The sequence below is a fragment of the Dysidea avara genome, chromosome 9 (genome assembly GCF_963678975.1).
Source record: "Dysidea avara chromosome 9, odDysAvar1.4, whole genome shotgun sequence".
NCBI lineage: Eukaryota > Metazoa > Porifera > Demospongiae > Dictyoceratida > Dysideidae > Dysidea > Dysidea avara.
Window position 1 is genome coordinate 11,714,055 of NC_089280.1, and position 18,221 is coordinate 11,732,275.

At 40.2% G+C, this 18,221-nt stretch overlaps 1 protein-coding gene and 1 long non-coding RNA gene across 6 annotated transcripts in view; one reads left to right on the top strand and one right to left on the bottom strand.

Annotated features, from left to right (window-relative positions):
* Positions 1 to 4,557, bottom strand: part of LOC136266343 (uncharacterized) — a 147,241-nt gene extending 142,684 nt beyond the window's left edge. For 3 of the 5 annotated variants that reach the window (XM_066061362.1, XM_066061365.1, XM_066061361.1), the window contains exon 1: positions 4,477 to 4,557. In XM_066061362.1, the coding sequence (XP_065917434.1) occupies positions 4,477 to 4,546 (70 nt within the window). In that variant the 5' untranslated portion in view covers positions 4,547 to 4,557. The remainder of the gene's footprint in view (positions 1 to 4,476) is intronic. The other 2 variants (XM_066061364.1, XM_066061363.1) reach the window with 1 other exon arrangement.
* A 5,896-nt stretch (positions 4,558 to 10,453) lies between these two features.
* LOC136266352 (uncharacterized) lies at positions 10,454 to 14,383 on the top strand. Its single transcript, XR_010706069.1, has 3 exons — positions 10,454 to 10,620; positions 13,913 to 14,038; positions 14,132 to 14,383. It is a non-coding gene; the product is annotated as an uncharacterized lncRNA (long non-coding RNA).
* The last annotated feature ends 3,838 nt before the right edge of the window (positions 14,384 to 18,221 follow it).

Consider the following 18,221-nt stretch of genomic DNA (forward strand, 5'->3'; position numbering starts at 1 on the left):
TCAAAAACACCCAAGCTATAAAAAAGGTGTGGCCCCCAAAAAGGCCATGGTGAAAAAAGATGTGAAATCCAAGGTGGCGGCCAAGAAATGGCTGTGATGGTAGGTTAATGGAAAGGTCTTGGCACCAAATTCACCTGAATTGTTGTTATTAAATTTTTTACCATTAACCTACCTTCTTGGCCGCCACCTTGGATTTCACATCTCTTTTCAGCATGGCCTTTTCCCTTAAACCTACCAGCACAACCATTTCTTGGCCACCACCTTGGATTTCACTTTTTTTTTTTTACCATAGCCTTTTTGGGGGCCGCACCTCTTTTTACAGCTTGGCTGTTTGGCTGTATGTGTTAGAGACCTAGTAGAGGTGACCACTATAAAGGTGGTCTTATTACAGAGGTGGCTACTAATCACCATTAAACGCTACATGGTGCAACAGTAGCAATAGCAGTAGACAGTTGCTAATAGTGTACTATTTAGGGACCATACACAAAGTTGGTAGTAGTGCTGCCACGATATAGAAAAACTCTAGTCATATATCACCAAGGTTTATATCACGATATAAACATATATCACGATATAGAACTAACTATAACATTTGCAAGACAAACATATTTTAAATGTATACCACAAGCAAAAGCTACTCTTGTTTATCAGGGTTTTAAATGCATTTTGCTACTGCTTTATACAGTTGAGACAAGTGGCTGGCACTACATAGAAACCTTAAAACCTCCCAGTTTACTTTGGGGTTGGCTTGTTTACCACACTACACCATCAACACATAACTTAATTAAATGCCACATACCATATGTCTGGCCTCCCCCACATCGTTACACTAAGCGGCGCCACTATTGCGCAACCATCGATATAACTGATTGGTACCGGGGTTTTCAAGTCCGTTGTCCTATGTATTTTGGCGCATGCACTTAGCAGTTAAGCGCATTCGAAAGAAATGGCAGATTCAAGTGAGATCAGGTAACTGTGTGTGCCCTATTATGATGGATGATTGTAAATGTGGTAAAACTATTACTCACTGTGTTGTTGTGACTCCTTTATCACCAGTGAATGGCCCTTCGGTTAGTAGGTTTTTAGCGCATGCGCAATTATAATAGGACAACGGACTTGAAAATCCCGGTATATCATATCATATCACCACCTTGTAAAATGTTATATCGATACTATCGATGTATCGTGGCAACACTAGTTGGTAGTGGGTAAATTACAGTACTCAGTAATATTGTTACTATTGTAGTAATACGGTACGTACTAAATACATGTACGAACTAATTACCTTACCTACAACCAATGTACAAACATACAAAATGACTTGCGACATAGTATTATATGTTACTTGCCATTAGTATTGCAGATCATTATTTGCAACATACAATTACAAGTTTATTAACACTTATAACTCATGATCTACTATTGGTCCCAACTTTAAACTCACAGTAGTGAATGATGGGTAATTGAGCAACATGTAAATCAAAAATACAAGTACTTAAAGAATACATATTTGTAAAATTTGAGACCAAAGGTAAGTCACATTTTTGTGGTTTGCTCTTTTCCTTTGAGTACTTGTAAAAAATTATAAATCATCTGAATGAGAATTTAATAAGGATTTCAAATATCCAAATGAGAAGTTTCTACGTTAGTTGCAAGCAAAGCTATGAGCACTTTATTAAAGAAGTATAAGCTAGATGAAATTTTCAACAGAACTGTTGGGTGGTCATAACTGACTAATGAAATGGAATATTCTGCCAAATTTCATGGAAATCAAAAAGGGTCTGAATTTTTTTGTTGGTTTGGCATGAAATGACCCAATATGGAGAGTATGAGTGTTGGTACATGGTTTCTTATAACCCCAATATCAATTATATTGTAGAAACAGGAAATGTTCACAATATTATTAAAGTATTGATCATGGCATACGCTTTGTGAACTGTGCTTTGACCAACACAATTAAATTTCTAACTCAGCTTTTGACTTTTGCTTTGATCAACAATGAAGATCGGAGTACAGGATATTAGGGCTGTACCGATACCAATACATCGATATCAGTACCAATAGTACAAGCATCAGTATCGGTCAATTGCAAGTCTACAATATAGATATTTCACTCGACTTATATGCACTACTGAAACTAGTATAAGTACTATGAAAAGCGCCTTACCAGCCAGAGTGAATTAGTTATAACCATACCAATTTGGCCTGCATTCAAATCCCAGGTTGGTCAAGTTTGAGGGTTTCTGGTTCCACTTTTTTTGGTTTTTTGGTGGTTAATCTTTTTGTTCTGTGATTTGCACTGACAAAATCTGGATAAAAATCTCTTGTGAACATGCAGTCATAAGTACCAACGGATCTGCATTGGAAATAGACAATAAATATTGGTATTGGATGTAAAATGTGGTATCAGTACAGCCCTACAGGATAATTATATTGGAATTCCACCACAAAACCTGGTATTAAATGATAAACGCTTTGATTTGATTGATTTGATTTTCAAATTAGACTCCTATATTCGGTATAACCAATCTTCCATACAGGAGTATGAGAACATACAACTACATACAAATACAAAGCACTGAAACATTAACTAAATACTAGGCTACAATACAACAAAAGTAATACGTATAACAAAAATAACTGAGACCTGCTCCAAACCTTATGGACCTATCATAGTAAGTCCAACCCTCTCCCAAATGTGCATGGGGGAAAATAGTATGGGATTTGATTCAGCTGTCCAGCACTTTAACACCTAGTACTGGGAGTGGTGGCAAGGGCAGTCCGTCTAGCCTAGGGGGAAAAAGGGATTTGATTAGGCCCCACTAGTAGAGAATTTGGTCATCAAAATTTTTTTTAAGCATTTTTTTGACTTTATAGGCTATGCCAGGGCTGGCTCTGGCCAAATTGGGTTGGGTGGGCCATCCATGGTTGGTGGTAAGTAGTGTGTGAAGTAGACTCAGCATGCAGAGCATGCTCCCGCTAGGGGGTTCTGGGGCATGCTTCCCCAGGAAATTTTTTTAAATTATCACCTACGAAATGCCATCTAGAAGCATATTTAGCCTAATTTCAGTTGGGCATAGTTATTCGATATTACAATCAATAACTACACTGAATTTGTTCATTAACAGCTGTATGTATAAGCATTCCCTCTAAGCTTATTGGCCAGTTGCTATATGAACAATGACCACAGTACTGTTACTGTAATAGTGGTGTGGCCTAAATTGCACCACATAGACAATAAGGCACCCACAAATGTGACCCAGTCTGACAAAACCAGGCTTATCGCCTATTTAAAAATATCGAGAAGTGCTGGTTTTAGGCGGGGGCCCTGGAAGGCGGGCAAGATGGTGTTCAAAAATTGAAAAGGAAGGCCAAGGGATGAATTAGGCCAAGTTTTGAGCCATTGAGGTCTCAAAACTGGCTAAAATGAAAGGAAATTCACAGCAGAGGTACTTATTCAACATCACAGAGCTGTACAGCCACATACAGTCATTCCCAGGCTGACCAGAGCTCCATTAAGGCCCCACACCACACGTACGGATCGCCACTGGGCTTGGGAAAAGCAGCCAGCAAAACCAGACCACTCAAGTCTAGCTGATTTTAAATGTGGAATTAGATAGTTTATTCATGTAGATGTGTGTCCTGGGTGAAAAATCGAATCTGCTGACATGGGCGATAAGACCAGTTTTCTCAGACTGGGTCACAAATATTTTGATACATGCTCCTGCCAAGACTTTTCCGTAATACGCAGTGTTTGGGACTCTGGTAGACTTGTCACACAGTACCTAAGTCCTCTAACCTATTTCATGCAATACAGACTAGTGCTTAGTACAGTTTACAAGAAGTTTTGGTAAGATGAGTGGAAATTTTACTTTAAAAAAAAGCAAACTTGCACGTGTGCGAGAGGGTCCGAAACCAAGCAAAAATTGCCTGAGATTTCAAAATCTTCAGATTTTACCCAAGATTTCAAGACTAGATTAACGTGTAATATCAGTGTGTATCCGACAATTTCCGGAAATTTTAAAGATTTCAGATTTCGATTCCAGAGATTTCTTGTTAAGATTTCAGGATCAACCTACGAGATTTCCAGCTTGTTTCGGACCCTTCGCACGTGTAATTGTATGGTTTTTCATACTGTTACTGATTCGACTAGTGGCATATATACCTACGTGACACCCTTGCCCCACAAGCATATATTCCATTAGTTGGCCGGGGGGGGCTTTGATTTTTGAAAGTCAAATCCCCGATTATTTGTTTAAACTCCAAGTACTCAGCCAAAGGCCGTATTTCCGTATCCCCTTTTGCCTGGAGGTGCTTTCGATCCAGGATGTATCCCTCCCTTGCTTTCATTTACATTGTATAATGCAGTCGTATATGCGCATGCAGTCGTGCATTGCCATTATTTTCCAGCCAGGACCGCGGTAACCCACAATAACAACAACAAAAAATCGCTCACTTTAACGTGCATGTACTTACTTTGTAATTCATTTCTGAATGAATACAGAAGCTTCGGCGAGGACTCTTCTACCTCCCAGTGGTCAGCCATTTGTACATTGGTGCGCATGCGTATTAAACCTCGCCCATCCGTGCGCCCATCGAAACTGAGAATGGTGGGATCATGGAACAGTGCGTTACTGCCACTGGATTTGCCAACGTTTAATTAACGACATAACTGAAGGTATTAGCTAGCAGCCAGATGAAACTCTTTGCAGACGATTGCCTGATAGCCATGAAGTGAATCAGTATCCATGAATAATAGACCGGCCATCAAACACTTCAGCAAGACTTAACAACGAGCGGATAAATGGCAAATGGCATTTGGTATTTTAAGTGCTATCCCACTAGGGACCTGTGAGAAGGCTAGGCCCTACAGGGAGTCAGGAAACTTGTATCTGAAACTGTAAAGAATGCAGCAGACCTATGCAATGGTGACTATCCCCCACAACTTTATGCTGATGATGTGGTGCTCTATAGAGCGATACATTCTGTTGCAGACCACGATATTTACAACAAGACCTGCATTCCCTAACAAAATGGGCAAAAACATCAGTGACAAATGACATTTGATTTATCCAAATGTGAGCTACTGCACATTACAAACAAACAAAACCCCTCAAGATGTTGTTATTATATGAATGGTGAGGAGATGAGGTCAGTGTCTAAAGCAAAGTATTTGGGAGTTATTCTGGATGAGCATTTCACATTTAATGAACATAATAGAAAATTGTTAATAAAGACCAAGTTAAAGGTTTTTTTAAAAAGAAACATTGGTTCTTGCCCAGCTAGGGTGAAAGAAGCTTGTTATAAATCTATGGTAAGACCAGTTGTGGAATATTCTAGTGTTGTGTGGTCACCGTTTACGAATACAAACATAAATTTAGTTGAATCAGTACAGCGTAGAGCTGCAAGATTTGTAACTGCCAGGTGATTGTGGCTTTATGTCTAGTGTTACAGGGATGTTGAACTCACTTGGATGGACGTCTTTGGAATGTAGGTGAGAAATCTCACGGGTTATCATGCTTTTTAAAATTTTGCATAATGAAATTTCCATTCCCAGTCACCACCTTCCTATGTTAATAATAACTACATGTACAAGAGGGCACTCTCTAAGATTCAGACAGGTGTCAGCTCACTTAAATGTTTATTGTCACTCATTTATTCCTGCCACTATTAAAATATGGAACAGCCTCCCAGCAACTGCAATTGAAGCAAGTAATATAGATGACTTTAAGTAATAGATTGTAGACCATTTTTGTATTAACCCAGCTATAGACTAAAATGTTGTATGCAGGAGCGGATCCAGGACCTGGCAAGGGGTGGGGCACAAACAGGCCAAGTTGTAGGTGGTTGGGGAGAGCCAGCTGCAGATTCTCTTATTAGTTAGTTGCTGCATTTTTGAAGCAGCAAATAATACACCTCTTATCTCACTGTTGATTTTTGCCATTCTGGCCTTTGGTTGTGAAGTCTTAAAAACTGTTTAAAAGCCTCTGAATGCCTTAAACAATAGCAACACGATAATTATTTTAGAGGCGCTTAGTACCCTCGAAGGTGCATGGTAACAATTTCATAGATAGCTTGACTTTGCTTCGCTTTGACTTCAGGTATATTTGTAATAAAATGTGCATATTTTCGTGAGTTATATAAGTTGATCTTGGCCTGACATAAAGTTTAGCATTTTCATCAGAAGTGTGGCTCCTCCATGCATTGGTATGCTTTGTGCTTATATATGTTTTCTTGTGTGTATCTGTGCTTTATACTCCCTAATGGAGGTCTGCACGGTATCGATAATAAATAAATAAATAAAACTTGCAATCTAGGGGCGTCTGGATTCAGTGGAATGGAATGGTAGACCGGAATCATGGAATGGAATGGAATGACTGGTAATTGGATAATTTCATCCAGTGCTGACCTCTTTATAAAGACCACCTTCTAACAAAGACCACCTCTTTAAGACCGTAATGTTTAAATTGCTGCTATCTTGTTTTTTAAGAGTGTATCCCCATAGGATTATCTTTAACATGCCTAGAAAAGTCAGAGTGATATCTGATTTGTAATACAGCAATACCCCATGCAAAAAAAGCTTGGCTATACAAAAATGACATGTTCATAAAACTAAAAGTAACTGACAACTAAAGGAGCTAATATCTGTTGAGGCCAAGAAATGAATTTTATAATACCGGCAAGTAACTATAATTTATAAAAATTAGAAGGTGGTCTTATAAAGAGGTGACCACTAAGTGAAATTACCTAATTACCATTCCATTCCACTGAATCCACCAAACGCCTGCAAACTAGGCACGTACCAAGGGAGCCACAACAGCTGGGATCTGAGATATTCTCTGCATACACTACTTAAACATTCACTTCTCGCCATCAAAGGTTTTATAGTAGGTGCTATCCCACTAGGGACCTGCATGTGAGAAGGCTAGGCCTATAAACACAGGAAGTCAGAAACTTGTGCAGAAAAAAATCCCAGACCCAATGGTGACTTGAACCCCCTAATCTAGGTACACGCCAAGGGAGCCACAACAGCCGGGATATCTGAGATATTCACTGCATTCAACCACTAGTTAAACATTGACTTATCTTTCATCAGTAAATGTAAGTTTCAAACCATCATAGTAAGAGTTTGTTTACATATGTAATGAATGGCATCCCACTGGCAGTTACAGAACAATTGACACTTGCATCTTGGAGTCAAATTACATCACAAACTCACATGGAAACTTCACACAGACTACATTTGTAATAAGGCAAACAAAACTATTGGTTTTTGTAAAAGAAATCTTCATCACTACCCCAAACATCTACGTGAACTAGCATATAGCATATGAAGAATTTGTAATACCTGTATTAGAGTACTGTTTACCAATATGGGATCCTTATCACCAATCTTATATAAATCAACTTGAAATGATCCAGCATAGAGCTGCTTGTTTTGTGACAGGAAAACTGTGGAGAAGAGATCAAAGAGATAGCATCACTAACATCTTGACCATTAACATTAATTGGCCAACACTTCAAGAACATCGTAGACAGGCAACACTAGTTTTACTGTTACTAACTAGACCTACAGTGTATCTGTTATCTTCCAATAAGATCATCTGTATCGAGAACCCACTTTTCACACAAATTTAAACTTGTACCTTATCAACCCTGAATCGACTTATATAAGTATACTCCCTCCTACCAAGAACTATACCCGAATGGAATAGACTGAATGATGATACTATTGAAACTAACTGTGTAGAATTATTTAAACAAAAATTACCACTAATCATGTAATTAACTGCATTTGATTGTAATTGTACTGCACATCAGCATTATATCCCTGGAGGGTCCTGCCGATAGAAATAAATATAATATAGTACACCAGCAAACAAAATAATTATATGCTGCAGCAGTTGAGTTTTTAAACTGATTAAGGCAATGCTAATCTTTATAGAAGGTAGAAGCAAACTTATAGCTATACTAGCTATAGTTATATTGAATGCTAACACGTAAGAACATGATAAATTTTTAGCTCCAGGTTTGTAGAAATGTATCTTTGTATTATGGAACCCCACCCACCATGCATATATTTATGCAGAATTTAACAGTCCTGCTTTATTGCAGGGTAGAGGGTTTCCAAGGTTTCCAAAAACCCCTTGAGGTTTGGCTTATTAACTACTTCAGAACAACTCTCTGGCCATTAGGCAACTATAGCTAGCTATTGTAACATAGTTGTACATATGCATTATTATTATTATTATCAATACTTTACAATACACTAAACATGTTCAAACATACTTTCTGTAACAATTTTAAAACAGGCTGTAGGACCAGGTGTCCTACAGACCTTCAGCACTTGCTGTAAAGCCTTAATAAATAGATAAATAAAATAAATAAATATTGATAACAACCTGTGTTGGCAGCCAGAAAAAGTTGATTAAATACAAAACTTAATCTAAAGTACTAAGAGATTGCTAGATAAACCTACATTATAACAATTGCTACATCTGCAACAAAAATGATATGTACAGGGATTGTCAGCTGAAAATGGAGTATGAAGTGTTGATGTAGTGGATACTTGCAGATCTTGGCTTAATGACTGATGATCATCGGCTCAGGTTGATGGACAGTAATTTATTGCAGTCTTGATATTCTATTGAAATAGAAGTTCCTGATGTAATTGTTGGAAGTATAGACATGATAAAGTTTATTATTAGAGGAAGATCTGGTGTTTGCAGTGCTAAAAGATACATGGTAATATATATATTAAAATGGTTGAATGGCTGCTTTAGAGCTTTAATGAAATACATGATGTCATAGAAATCCAGTGTATACATTAAAGTCAATAAATCTAGTTTGAGGAGACAAGTCCAATAGTCAGTCTCATAGCCTTTAGGGTGAATTTAGTTACTTTCTAAGATTCTGGTAAAATTGATAAGCTACGGTCAAGACACCATTGTATTTCTGCATTGTAGAAGTTCCAAGAAACACTCAGATGAGACAGTGATGGTATGAGATGATATTAGTGAGGATCAGTATAGACCAATAAAACTAATCCCATACAAAACAGCTAATAGCCGTAAAAAAAAGGGCACGTCCAAGTAAAGCAGAGTTAACTGCGACAAAAAGTAGTGATATACCATAGTGCGGCCATGTGTGAGGTATGCAGGTTGTGAATATTAATCAGATAGTATACAATTGTAACAGTATTAATGAGAACAAACTCAGGATGCTGACAGTTTTTAAGTCCTGCAAGAATCTTCATAAGTTTGTTCTCATTAATACTGTTACAGTTGTACTATCTGATTAATATTCACAACTTGCATACCTCACACATGGCCACACTATGGTATATCACTACTTTTTGTCGTAGTTAACTCTGCTTTACTTGGACGCGTCCTTTTTTTTACAACTATTAACTGTTTTGGATGGGGTTTCAAACCTTTAATAGGCATATACTCTCAATGTTGGAAACAGTAGCAGATCTAGGTGGGTTTCAACAGAAACCCCTTTTAAATTTAGATTACAGTGAAAGAGTATTGCTGTAGTCAATTTATCATAGTGTAACACTGTCTTAAATATAACTGTAATTTTAGTGGCATGCAGCTGCAGTCAACTAACGTCCATTTAAGCTTTTAAACCCTTAGTAACACTTTACGTTTCATCTCGCACTGCAGTAAAACCATAGATTATATACATATTCCTTACCATAGAAATACATAATCTATGGTAAAACGATCAAGATGCAGTCACAAAGCAGCTCTAATAAAGAAGTCAAAGTTACAGCTTAGTTACAACTTTTGCCTAGCATTGCATTGTGTTGTTACGTTGCTAGCTACGTTATGGACTTTACAATATAAAAACACAGCACTTGCATGTAGAAAAGTGACTGAGTGTTAGAGTGCGGATTGACTGCTCTATTAGAGTGTCTCGATCTACTCAACTAATTGAAACAGAAGAACCACGAAACTGCCCATACTATACAATGGCCAGAGATTAATTAATTAATTATATGTAATGTACAGGACTCGACAAGCGAGTGTAAACGTACATAAAGGTGTAGTGTGTGTGTGCAAATATCATTAACAGTTAATTAGATCTTTAATGCATCGGGGTAGAAGGAATATGTAAACGAATTAACTCTGGTAAATGGTTGCTTGAATCTATTTGAATGTCCTCGGGTGGGTAAACTATTCTTGATAAGTGAGTTCCCTGTTTCAATTTCAACAAGATTCAAAACAATTTTGTAGATCATTATCAGTCCAGCTCAGGTTTTCCCTTCTAACTTCAGTGAAGTGTTGTTGCATCCTATTTAACATGTCAGTGACACTAGAGTACATTGAGTGATCATTACATACAAATCTTGCTGCTTTCCTTTGTACTCTTTCTAGTTAATAGAGGGCGCGTAATTATCTGTCTTAAGTAAACGCCTTTAAAAATTTATATTACTTATAAATAAGCACACCAGAATATGCTGTAATCTTTCAGTCACGTTCAGAGGATCTTTGGCTGTTGCAAAGGTTATCGCGAAGGTTATCGCGAAGGTTATCGCGAAGGTTATCGCGAAGGTTATCGCGAAGGTTATCGCGAAGGTTATCGCTTCGTGTTGCAGAGATTGAGACACAATTGGTGAGTTGCCGTATATGTATTTGTGCTGTAAAAAGTAACTGCCAAAAACAGCCCAGCTGTAAAAAAAGGCAAGGCCAAGTACGCACAAGTACATGTTCATGGAGTAACTACAACCAAAAGACATGATATCAAAATCTGGCCAAGAAAGCATTTACAGTACAGGCACTTTTATGCATTCGTTTTCTATATGCTTCACATTATCACATCCAGCTAGCTGTACATGTGTGCTTGCAATATAAACAATACTACTGAGATGATAAAAGATGATTACACTGCATTGTTACCAAAATTAATTTAACCAAAAATTTACAATTGGTTTCTACTTGGCCATCTTTTTGCACTGTATATTAAAATAAAAAGATGGCCAAGTAGAAACCAATTGTAAATTTTTAATTTTGGTAACAATGCAGTATAATCAGCTTTTATCGTCTCAGTAGTATTGTTTATATTGCAAGCACATGTACACATGTACAGCTAGCTGGATGTAATAATGTGAAGCACATATAGAAAACAAATGCATAAAAGTACCTATACTGTAAATGTGACTGGATCTACGAAAACTGTTCTTATCGCCCAAGACAGGAAGTTTGATTTTTTCACACAAACACAAAGCTTAATGAATGCACTATCAAGTTTCACTGCCACAGTCAACCAGAGTTAAGTGGTCTGCTTTTGCTGGCTGCTTTTTTAGAGCACAGTGGCGAGCTGTACGAGTGGTCTGGGGTCTTGATGGAGCCCTGGCCAACCTGGAGATGGCTGTGTGTGGCTGTACAACTCCGTGGTGTTGGACAATGACCTGTGCTGTAAATTTCCTTTCATTTTAGCCAGTTCTGAGCACTGAATGGCCTATAACTTGGCCTGATTCATCCCAGCACGTTTCTTTTCAATTTTGAACACCATCTTGCCCGCCTTCCACGGCCCCCGCCTCCCACCCCTCTGGAGCTCGCCTGATACAGACAACCTCGGTTTAAAAACTATCTAAAATGGCGGGAAACTTAGCTGTTGACTACTTCTTCAGTGGATGATCAGGAAGGTAAGAAATTGTTGTGAAACGTGAGAAAATTTGGTATGCGTAGCTACCACCATTGGCCAGCTACAGCACACTGAATATTTAAAACCGACATTTCTCGATACTTTTAAATGGGCGATGAGACCGGTTTTCCCAGAGACAGTCACCAATGCTTTCTTGGCCAGATTTTGATATCATGTCTTTTGGTTGTAGCTAGTTACTCTATGAACACGTACTTGTGCATTCTTGGCCTCGCCTTTTTTTACAGCTGGGCTGTTTTTGGCACAGGATATCACTACTTTTTGTTGAATGGAGAACATACAGTTACTGAAGATTGGCTATTATATTACATAGGAGACACTGCATGCATGCATGCATGCATAATAACAGCTTCAGTATCAGATTAGCTAGCTAAATCAGTAGCAAAAACATCAAGTTCAGGTTTAGAAGTGCTACTAAAAGTGACTTGCTAATAGAAAACTCGTTCAAACCGTTCAAATTTCCCTCAAGGACTCACATGATAGTTTGTGTGATGTTTCACGTGAAAATAAGGACCGGGGATAGTGACAAAGTCAAGGCTACCATCTTAATGGTTCTTCCTGAAGCGGTGAGTTGGTGATATAACTAGTCTCTGTGCGTAACAAGTGGAGGCGAATCGGCTGCGAGTTGTTGCTGAATGTATGCCTCGGAAAGGACATGATCTTCCTGAAGCGATGAGTTGGTGATATAACTAGTCTCTGTGCGTAACAAGTGGAGGCGAATCGGCTGCGAGTTGTTGCTGAATGTATGCCTCGGAATGGACATGATCTTCCTGAAGCGGTGAGTTGGTGATATAACTAGTCTCTGTGCGTAACAAGTGGAGGCGAATCGGCTGCGAGTTGTTGCTGAATGTATGCCTCGGAATGGACATGAAGGCGCTGAATGCATCACACTATTCTCCCAGTGAATTGCCGAGTAAGTTCGTGTATAAGTCATTGTAAACGGATATATAACTACCGTCGTAATTTTAGACAGGAATCCCCTACGCCATAGTAGCTTCCTGGGATTATATCTATGCTTTTGTAGGCCAGATTCTTGCAGCTGGCTTGTTCTAGCAGCTGTGTGGGTTAGACTGCGAACATGTTGAGCTGAACCAGTGAGAAAACAGCTAAAAATGAAAGAAGGTTTTTTCTCAACATTTCAACCAACCAGATGGTTGGTGATCAAGAGCACACAAATGCTTCCATCAACAGTTCAGGAAAGGCTATAATATAAGGCTATATACTTTTATGACTTCCTCTAATGTATGGTGAAATCTTTGGCTATAAATAATGTGTCAGGCATTTGAATGATTAGCAAGTAAGTCAATACTACAAAACTAATAAGTTAATATTTTTGAGAGCTCAACTCAATGCGTACATACAGTATACCATAATTACTATGCATCAATCGATTGATGTGATGATAATATGTGCAGATCTGAGACAACCATGGACCCTACTATATAGTACATGGGCAGATATATAAAGTTATGTATACTCTGATATAATTGTTGAGTGTTGTAGTTTGCCAATGGTCAAAGCTAAATTAACCATTTTAGATAGCTTTTTGTCAGTGATGTTGAAGATGTCAGGCAAACTCCAGTTAGGGGCAGGCAATAAAAGATCATTTTTCAAAACAGGAAAGGATCATGCTTAGGCCCGCAAGGTACAGGCTTAATTTACTTACCCCAATAGATACACCATATTATATATAATGCAAATATCAATGTATTGCCCTACCCCCCCCCTATATATAGGGCTATAGTGGGCACAACTGAATGTTAAATTCCCCATGGTAGGACAAACCTATTGTGTCAAATCCCCACCATTGCCTCCAGTTGCAACGTGGATTTGACATAGTGTAGAAAAAATACTTGGGTGCTTAATGAATGATTGTCAAATGCCCCATAGTGAAGCAGCAGTTTCATGTCAATTCACCTTGTAAAGCCCCACTTACATCCAAGGGGGGTGGTAGGTTAACACATTGGTAGGTACATAATGAGTTTGCATCATAAACCTTGTGTTGAAATTTAGTCTGTCTTGCTTTTTTCATGCTTATAGCAGCTAATGTGCTTATCCTCAAACAATCAGGACTGGAAAAACTACAAATTGTCTTCTACTTTTATCTATTAACTATCCAATCACTGCTAGTTGTTTAAAATTTCCTTTGCTGTTGTAACTTGTTTACCATTATGCTATAACCATTAGTCCCTCCTAGTTTATATGTCTCCTAGCAACAAAAATTGTTATGTCAACAATGTAGGTGAGAACCACAAAAGAAATCAAGTAATATACTCCAAAATTGGTCATCAACTGCTGCAGTATGCTGAACACATCTTGGGAATGACTATGTTGGATGCTGACTTTAACAATAATCATAATAGTGGAAGTGAGTGTTTGTTGACATGTTAGTCTGACTATGATTACATGTTTTTAGTTAGCTGTGCCTTACCGTACTGTATATCCCTTTCTGTATATGCAGGGTGGATACTGATGTTGTGACTGTTGGCGGGTGAGTTTATGGTCAATGGACAAATCACGCAAATGGTGCCGAAAGAAAAAAATAATATGTGGTACCAAGACCAAGACCCCACTACTATATTATGAACTCTTGGTGGTACTTCATAGCCAAACACTAGTGTATCTGGCTTCTTGTGCTATTGTAGTAATTTAAAAAAAAATTTATGGGATCATCATAATGTAAATGTTTACTATTACAATATATCATGCTATCATTAAAGAGTTTCTATAATTGTGGATGGTTGCATGAGGGTCTACGAAGTGCTGTGACTGAAAGGTGATGCGCTGGCTGATGCTGAAGTTTCACAGGCACTGAACAGAGGAGGTAGGACGTGACGTATGCATACTGTACATTTGCCATGGGGTTGAGTTCTAGTAAACCGTGAAGATTAGCGTTGTACTTATAGTCAGAAATAGTAATTCAATAGTGAAGAAATCGTTTTATCTACTAAGCCCCAGCGATATTACGGTGAATTTTGTCTTCTGATCTTAGTTTCAGGTACCTGTGTATTTTTTCGCTGTATTCTTAGTTGTTAGTAGTAAATGCGATCGACTTCGGCGTCTACAATGATGCAACTAGCTGATACATTAAGTTTTTTATCTCATAATTATCATTGGAATTCAATTCAATTAAATTACGCAAAATTTTACGCGTTATGACATCATGTCCTACCCCCCTGGGCACTGAAGGGCTGGGGCGGGATTAGAGACGTGCATGGGTAATGTAGCAGTAAATTACTTCAACTGTATCACTACAGTGGGTATGAAGCAACTGGCTATAGCTATGTACGGCCCTGCCGGCATGGGCCGGAGTCACGCTGACGAGTCAGTGCAGGCATGGAGGCCTCACATTTGTTCGCCACAATGCTTTGCAAAACATCACTGCAGAGTGGCTTTCCAAGACATGTCATGGTGTGGCCCTTGAGCCACCTTTATAGCCACTTACTGGGGAGATCATTGCACCTAAGACTGCCAACCGTCAGGATGAGGCTAGGGTAGACATACATGCTATAGGGGATTCTGGGGGCAGCGGCAAAGTGCCTTTTTTTACGTAAGGGTGTTTCATCCTAATGCACCGAGCTACTGCAACACCAGTGTCCCCTCTTTGTATCGACGTCACGAGGCACAGAAGAAATGTGAGTATGGTGACAGTGTAAGAGAGGTTGAGCAGGCCTCCTTCACTCCCCTTGTCATGTGTTTGCGCGGACCACTGGAGGTATGGGAAGGGAGGCAATAGTTTTCTACCGTCGTTTGGCTGACCATCTATCTCGCCGCGGCTCTACTAGTTACAGTCAGACTCTGGCTTTTATCCGATGCACATTGTCTTTTTCTCTACTTCGGTCCGGCAGCTACAATGTGCATACGTGGAAGTAGGTCCATCTCGCATCGCTCCTCTGATGCCTCTCCTGAGATGGGCCGCATTGATGAGCACAGGGACTTTTAAACTTTCAGCAATCTGGTCCTTTTTATTCAGTTGTCCAGCACGTGCTTTCTTTGTGCTGGGGGTGGTAGGCAAGGGCAGTCCATCCAGCCTGGGAAAAAAAAACGAGTCAGTGGAGGCATACCATGGCGAAATTAAAACAAACTGATCAGTGACTACTCACAATTAAACCAAGAGTTGACAGCACGGTATCTATCAAATCAGCCAGCTCGCTATGGCTAATGACCTTGCCCACTTCCACACTGTTTGGGTTTTGGGAATTGATGCGGGCGCCTCACACCTCGACGTCATGGCGGCAAGTTTGAATCTTCAAAGAGCACAAAAGCGATCTCATAAACTAACAAACAACTTTTAGCGAAATTAAATGTACAGATACATTGTGTAAAAAGCCCCTGATAGTCGCAGCCTGTTTACAATACGACTTCATGGTTGAAAGAAAATCGCTTCAATGCATATGTGGCTTGAAATGAGGTATGTAAGTTTGGAAATTAGACTGCTTGTTACTGGTTACAATAGTAACAGAGTAACAGAGTAACAACCATGTTAATATCCTTGTGTGCACCTATGAATACTACCAACTGCATAACATCAAACAACAGTGGGTAACACCAGGCAACAGAGGGTAACACCAGGCAACAGTGGGTAACAGCAGGCAACAGTGGGTAACAGTGGGTAACAGCAGGCAACAGTGGGTAACAGCAGGCAACAGTGGGTAACAGCAGGCAACAGTGGGTAACAGCAGGCAACAGAGGGTAACAGTGGGTAACAGCAGGCAACAGTGGGTAACAGCAGGCAACAGTGGGTAACAGCAGGCAACAGTGGGTAACAGCAGGCAACAGTGGGTAACAGCAGGCAACAGAGGGTAACAGCAGGCAACAGTGGGTAACAGCAGGCAACAGTGGGTAACAGCAGGCAACAGTGGGTAACAGCAGGTAACAGTGGGTAACAGCAGGCAACAGTGGGTAACAGCAGGCAACAGTGGGTAACAGCAGGCAACAGTGGGTAACAGCAGGCAACAGTGGGTAACAGCAGGCAACAGTGGGTAACAGCAGGCAACAGTGGGTAACAGCAGGCAACAGAGGGTAACACCAGGCAACAGTGGGTAACAGCAGGCAACAGTGGGTAACAGCAGGCAACAGAGGGTAACAGCAGGCAACAGAGGGTAACAGCAGGCAACAGTGGGTAACAGCAGGCAACAGTGGGTAACAGCAGGCAACAGAGGGTAACAGTGGGTAACAGCAGGCAACAGTGGGTAACAGCAGGCAACAGTGGGTAACAGCAGGCAACAGTGGGTAACAGTAGGCAACAGTGGATAACAGCAGGCAACAGTGGGTAATAGTAGGCAACAGTGGGTAACAGCAGGCAACAGAGGGTAACAGTTGATAACAGAGGGTAACACCAGGCAACAGTGGGTAACAGCAGGCAACAGTGGGTAACAGCAGGCAACAGTGGGTAACAGCAGGCAACAGTGGGTAACAGCAGGCAACAGTGGGTAACAGCAGGCAACAGAGGGTAACAGTGGGTAACAGCAGGCAACACTGGGTAACAGCAGGCAACAGTGGGTAACAGCAGGCAACACTGGGTAACAGCAGGCAACAGTGGGTAACAGCAGGCAACAGAGGGTAACAGTGGGTAACAGCAGGCAACACTGGGTAACAGCAGGCAACACTGGGTAACAGCAGGCAACAGTGGGTAACAGCAGGCAACAGAGGGTAACAGTGGGTAACAGCAGGCAACACTGGGTAACAGCAGGCAACACTGGGTAACAGCAGGCAACAGTGGGTAACAGCAGGCAACAGAGGGTAACAGCAGGCAACAGTGGGTAACAGCAGGCAACAGTGGGTAACAGCAGACAACAGTGGGTAACAGCAGACAACAGTGGGTAACAGCAGGCAACAGAGGGTAATACCAGGCAACAGTGGGTAACAGCAGGCAACAGAGGGTAACAGCAGGCAACACTGGGTAACAGCAGGCAACAGTGGGTAACAGCAGGCAACAGAGGGTAACAGTGGGTAACAGCAGGCAACAGAGGGTAACAGCAGGCAACAGAGGGTAACAGTAGGCAACAGTGGGTAACAGCAGGCAACAGAGGGTAACAGCAGGCAACAGTGGGTAACAGCAGACAACAGTGGGTAACAGCAGACAACAGTGGGTAACAGCAGGCAACAGAGGGTAACACCAGGCAACAGTGAGTAACACCAGGCAACAGTGGGTAACAGCAGGCAACAGAGGGTAACAGTTGATAACAGCATGCAACAGAAGTTAACAGTGTGTAACAGCAGGCAACAGTGGGCAACAGCATGTAACAGAGGGTAACAGCAGGCAACAATGGTCTAAGTTCATACCTGGGAGCAATACAATATTTCCTGATTAGAAAATTAGTGGTTAAGCTCTCCTAGTTTCCAATCGATTTACCACTGTTATATATTAGTAAAATTTGTAGCCAATAACAAATAGCACATATATACTTGAATAATGCTTTATCAATTTTGAAGCAGCTAATAAGGTGTTGAAAAAAAATTAACATCAGGGGTTGATTTATGGTGGGGTATGCTTGGGATGCTGGACCATTCCTTCAAGATTACTACTATGACATAGCAGGGAAGACAGT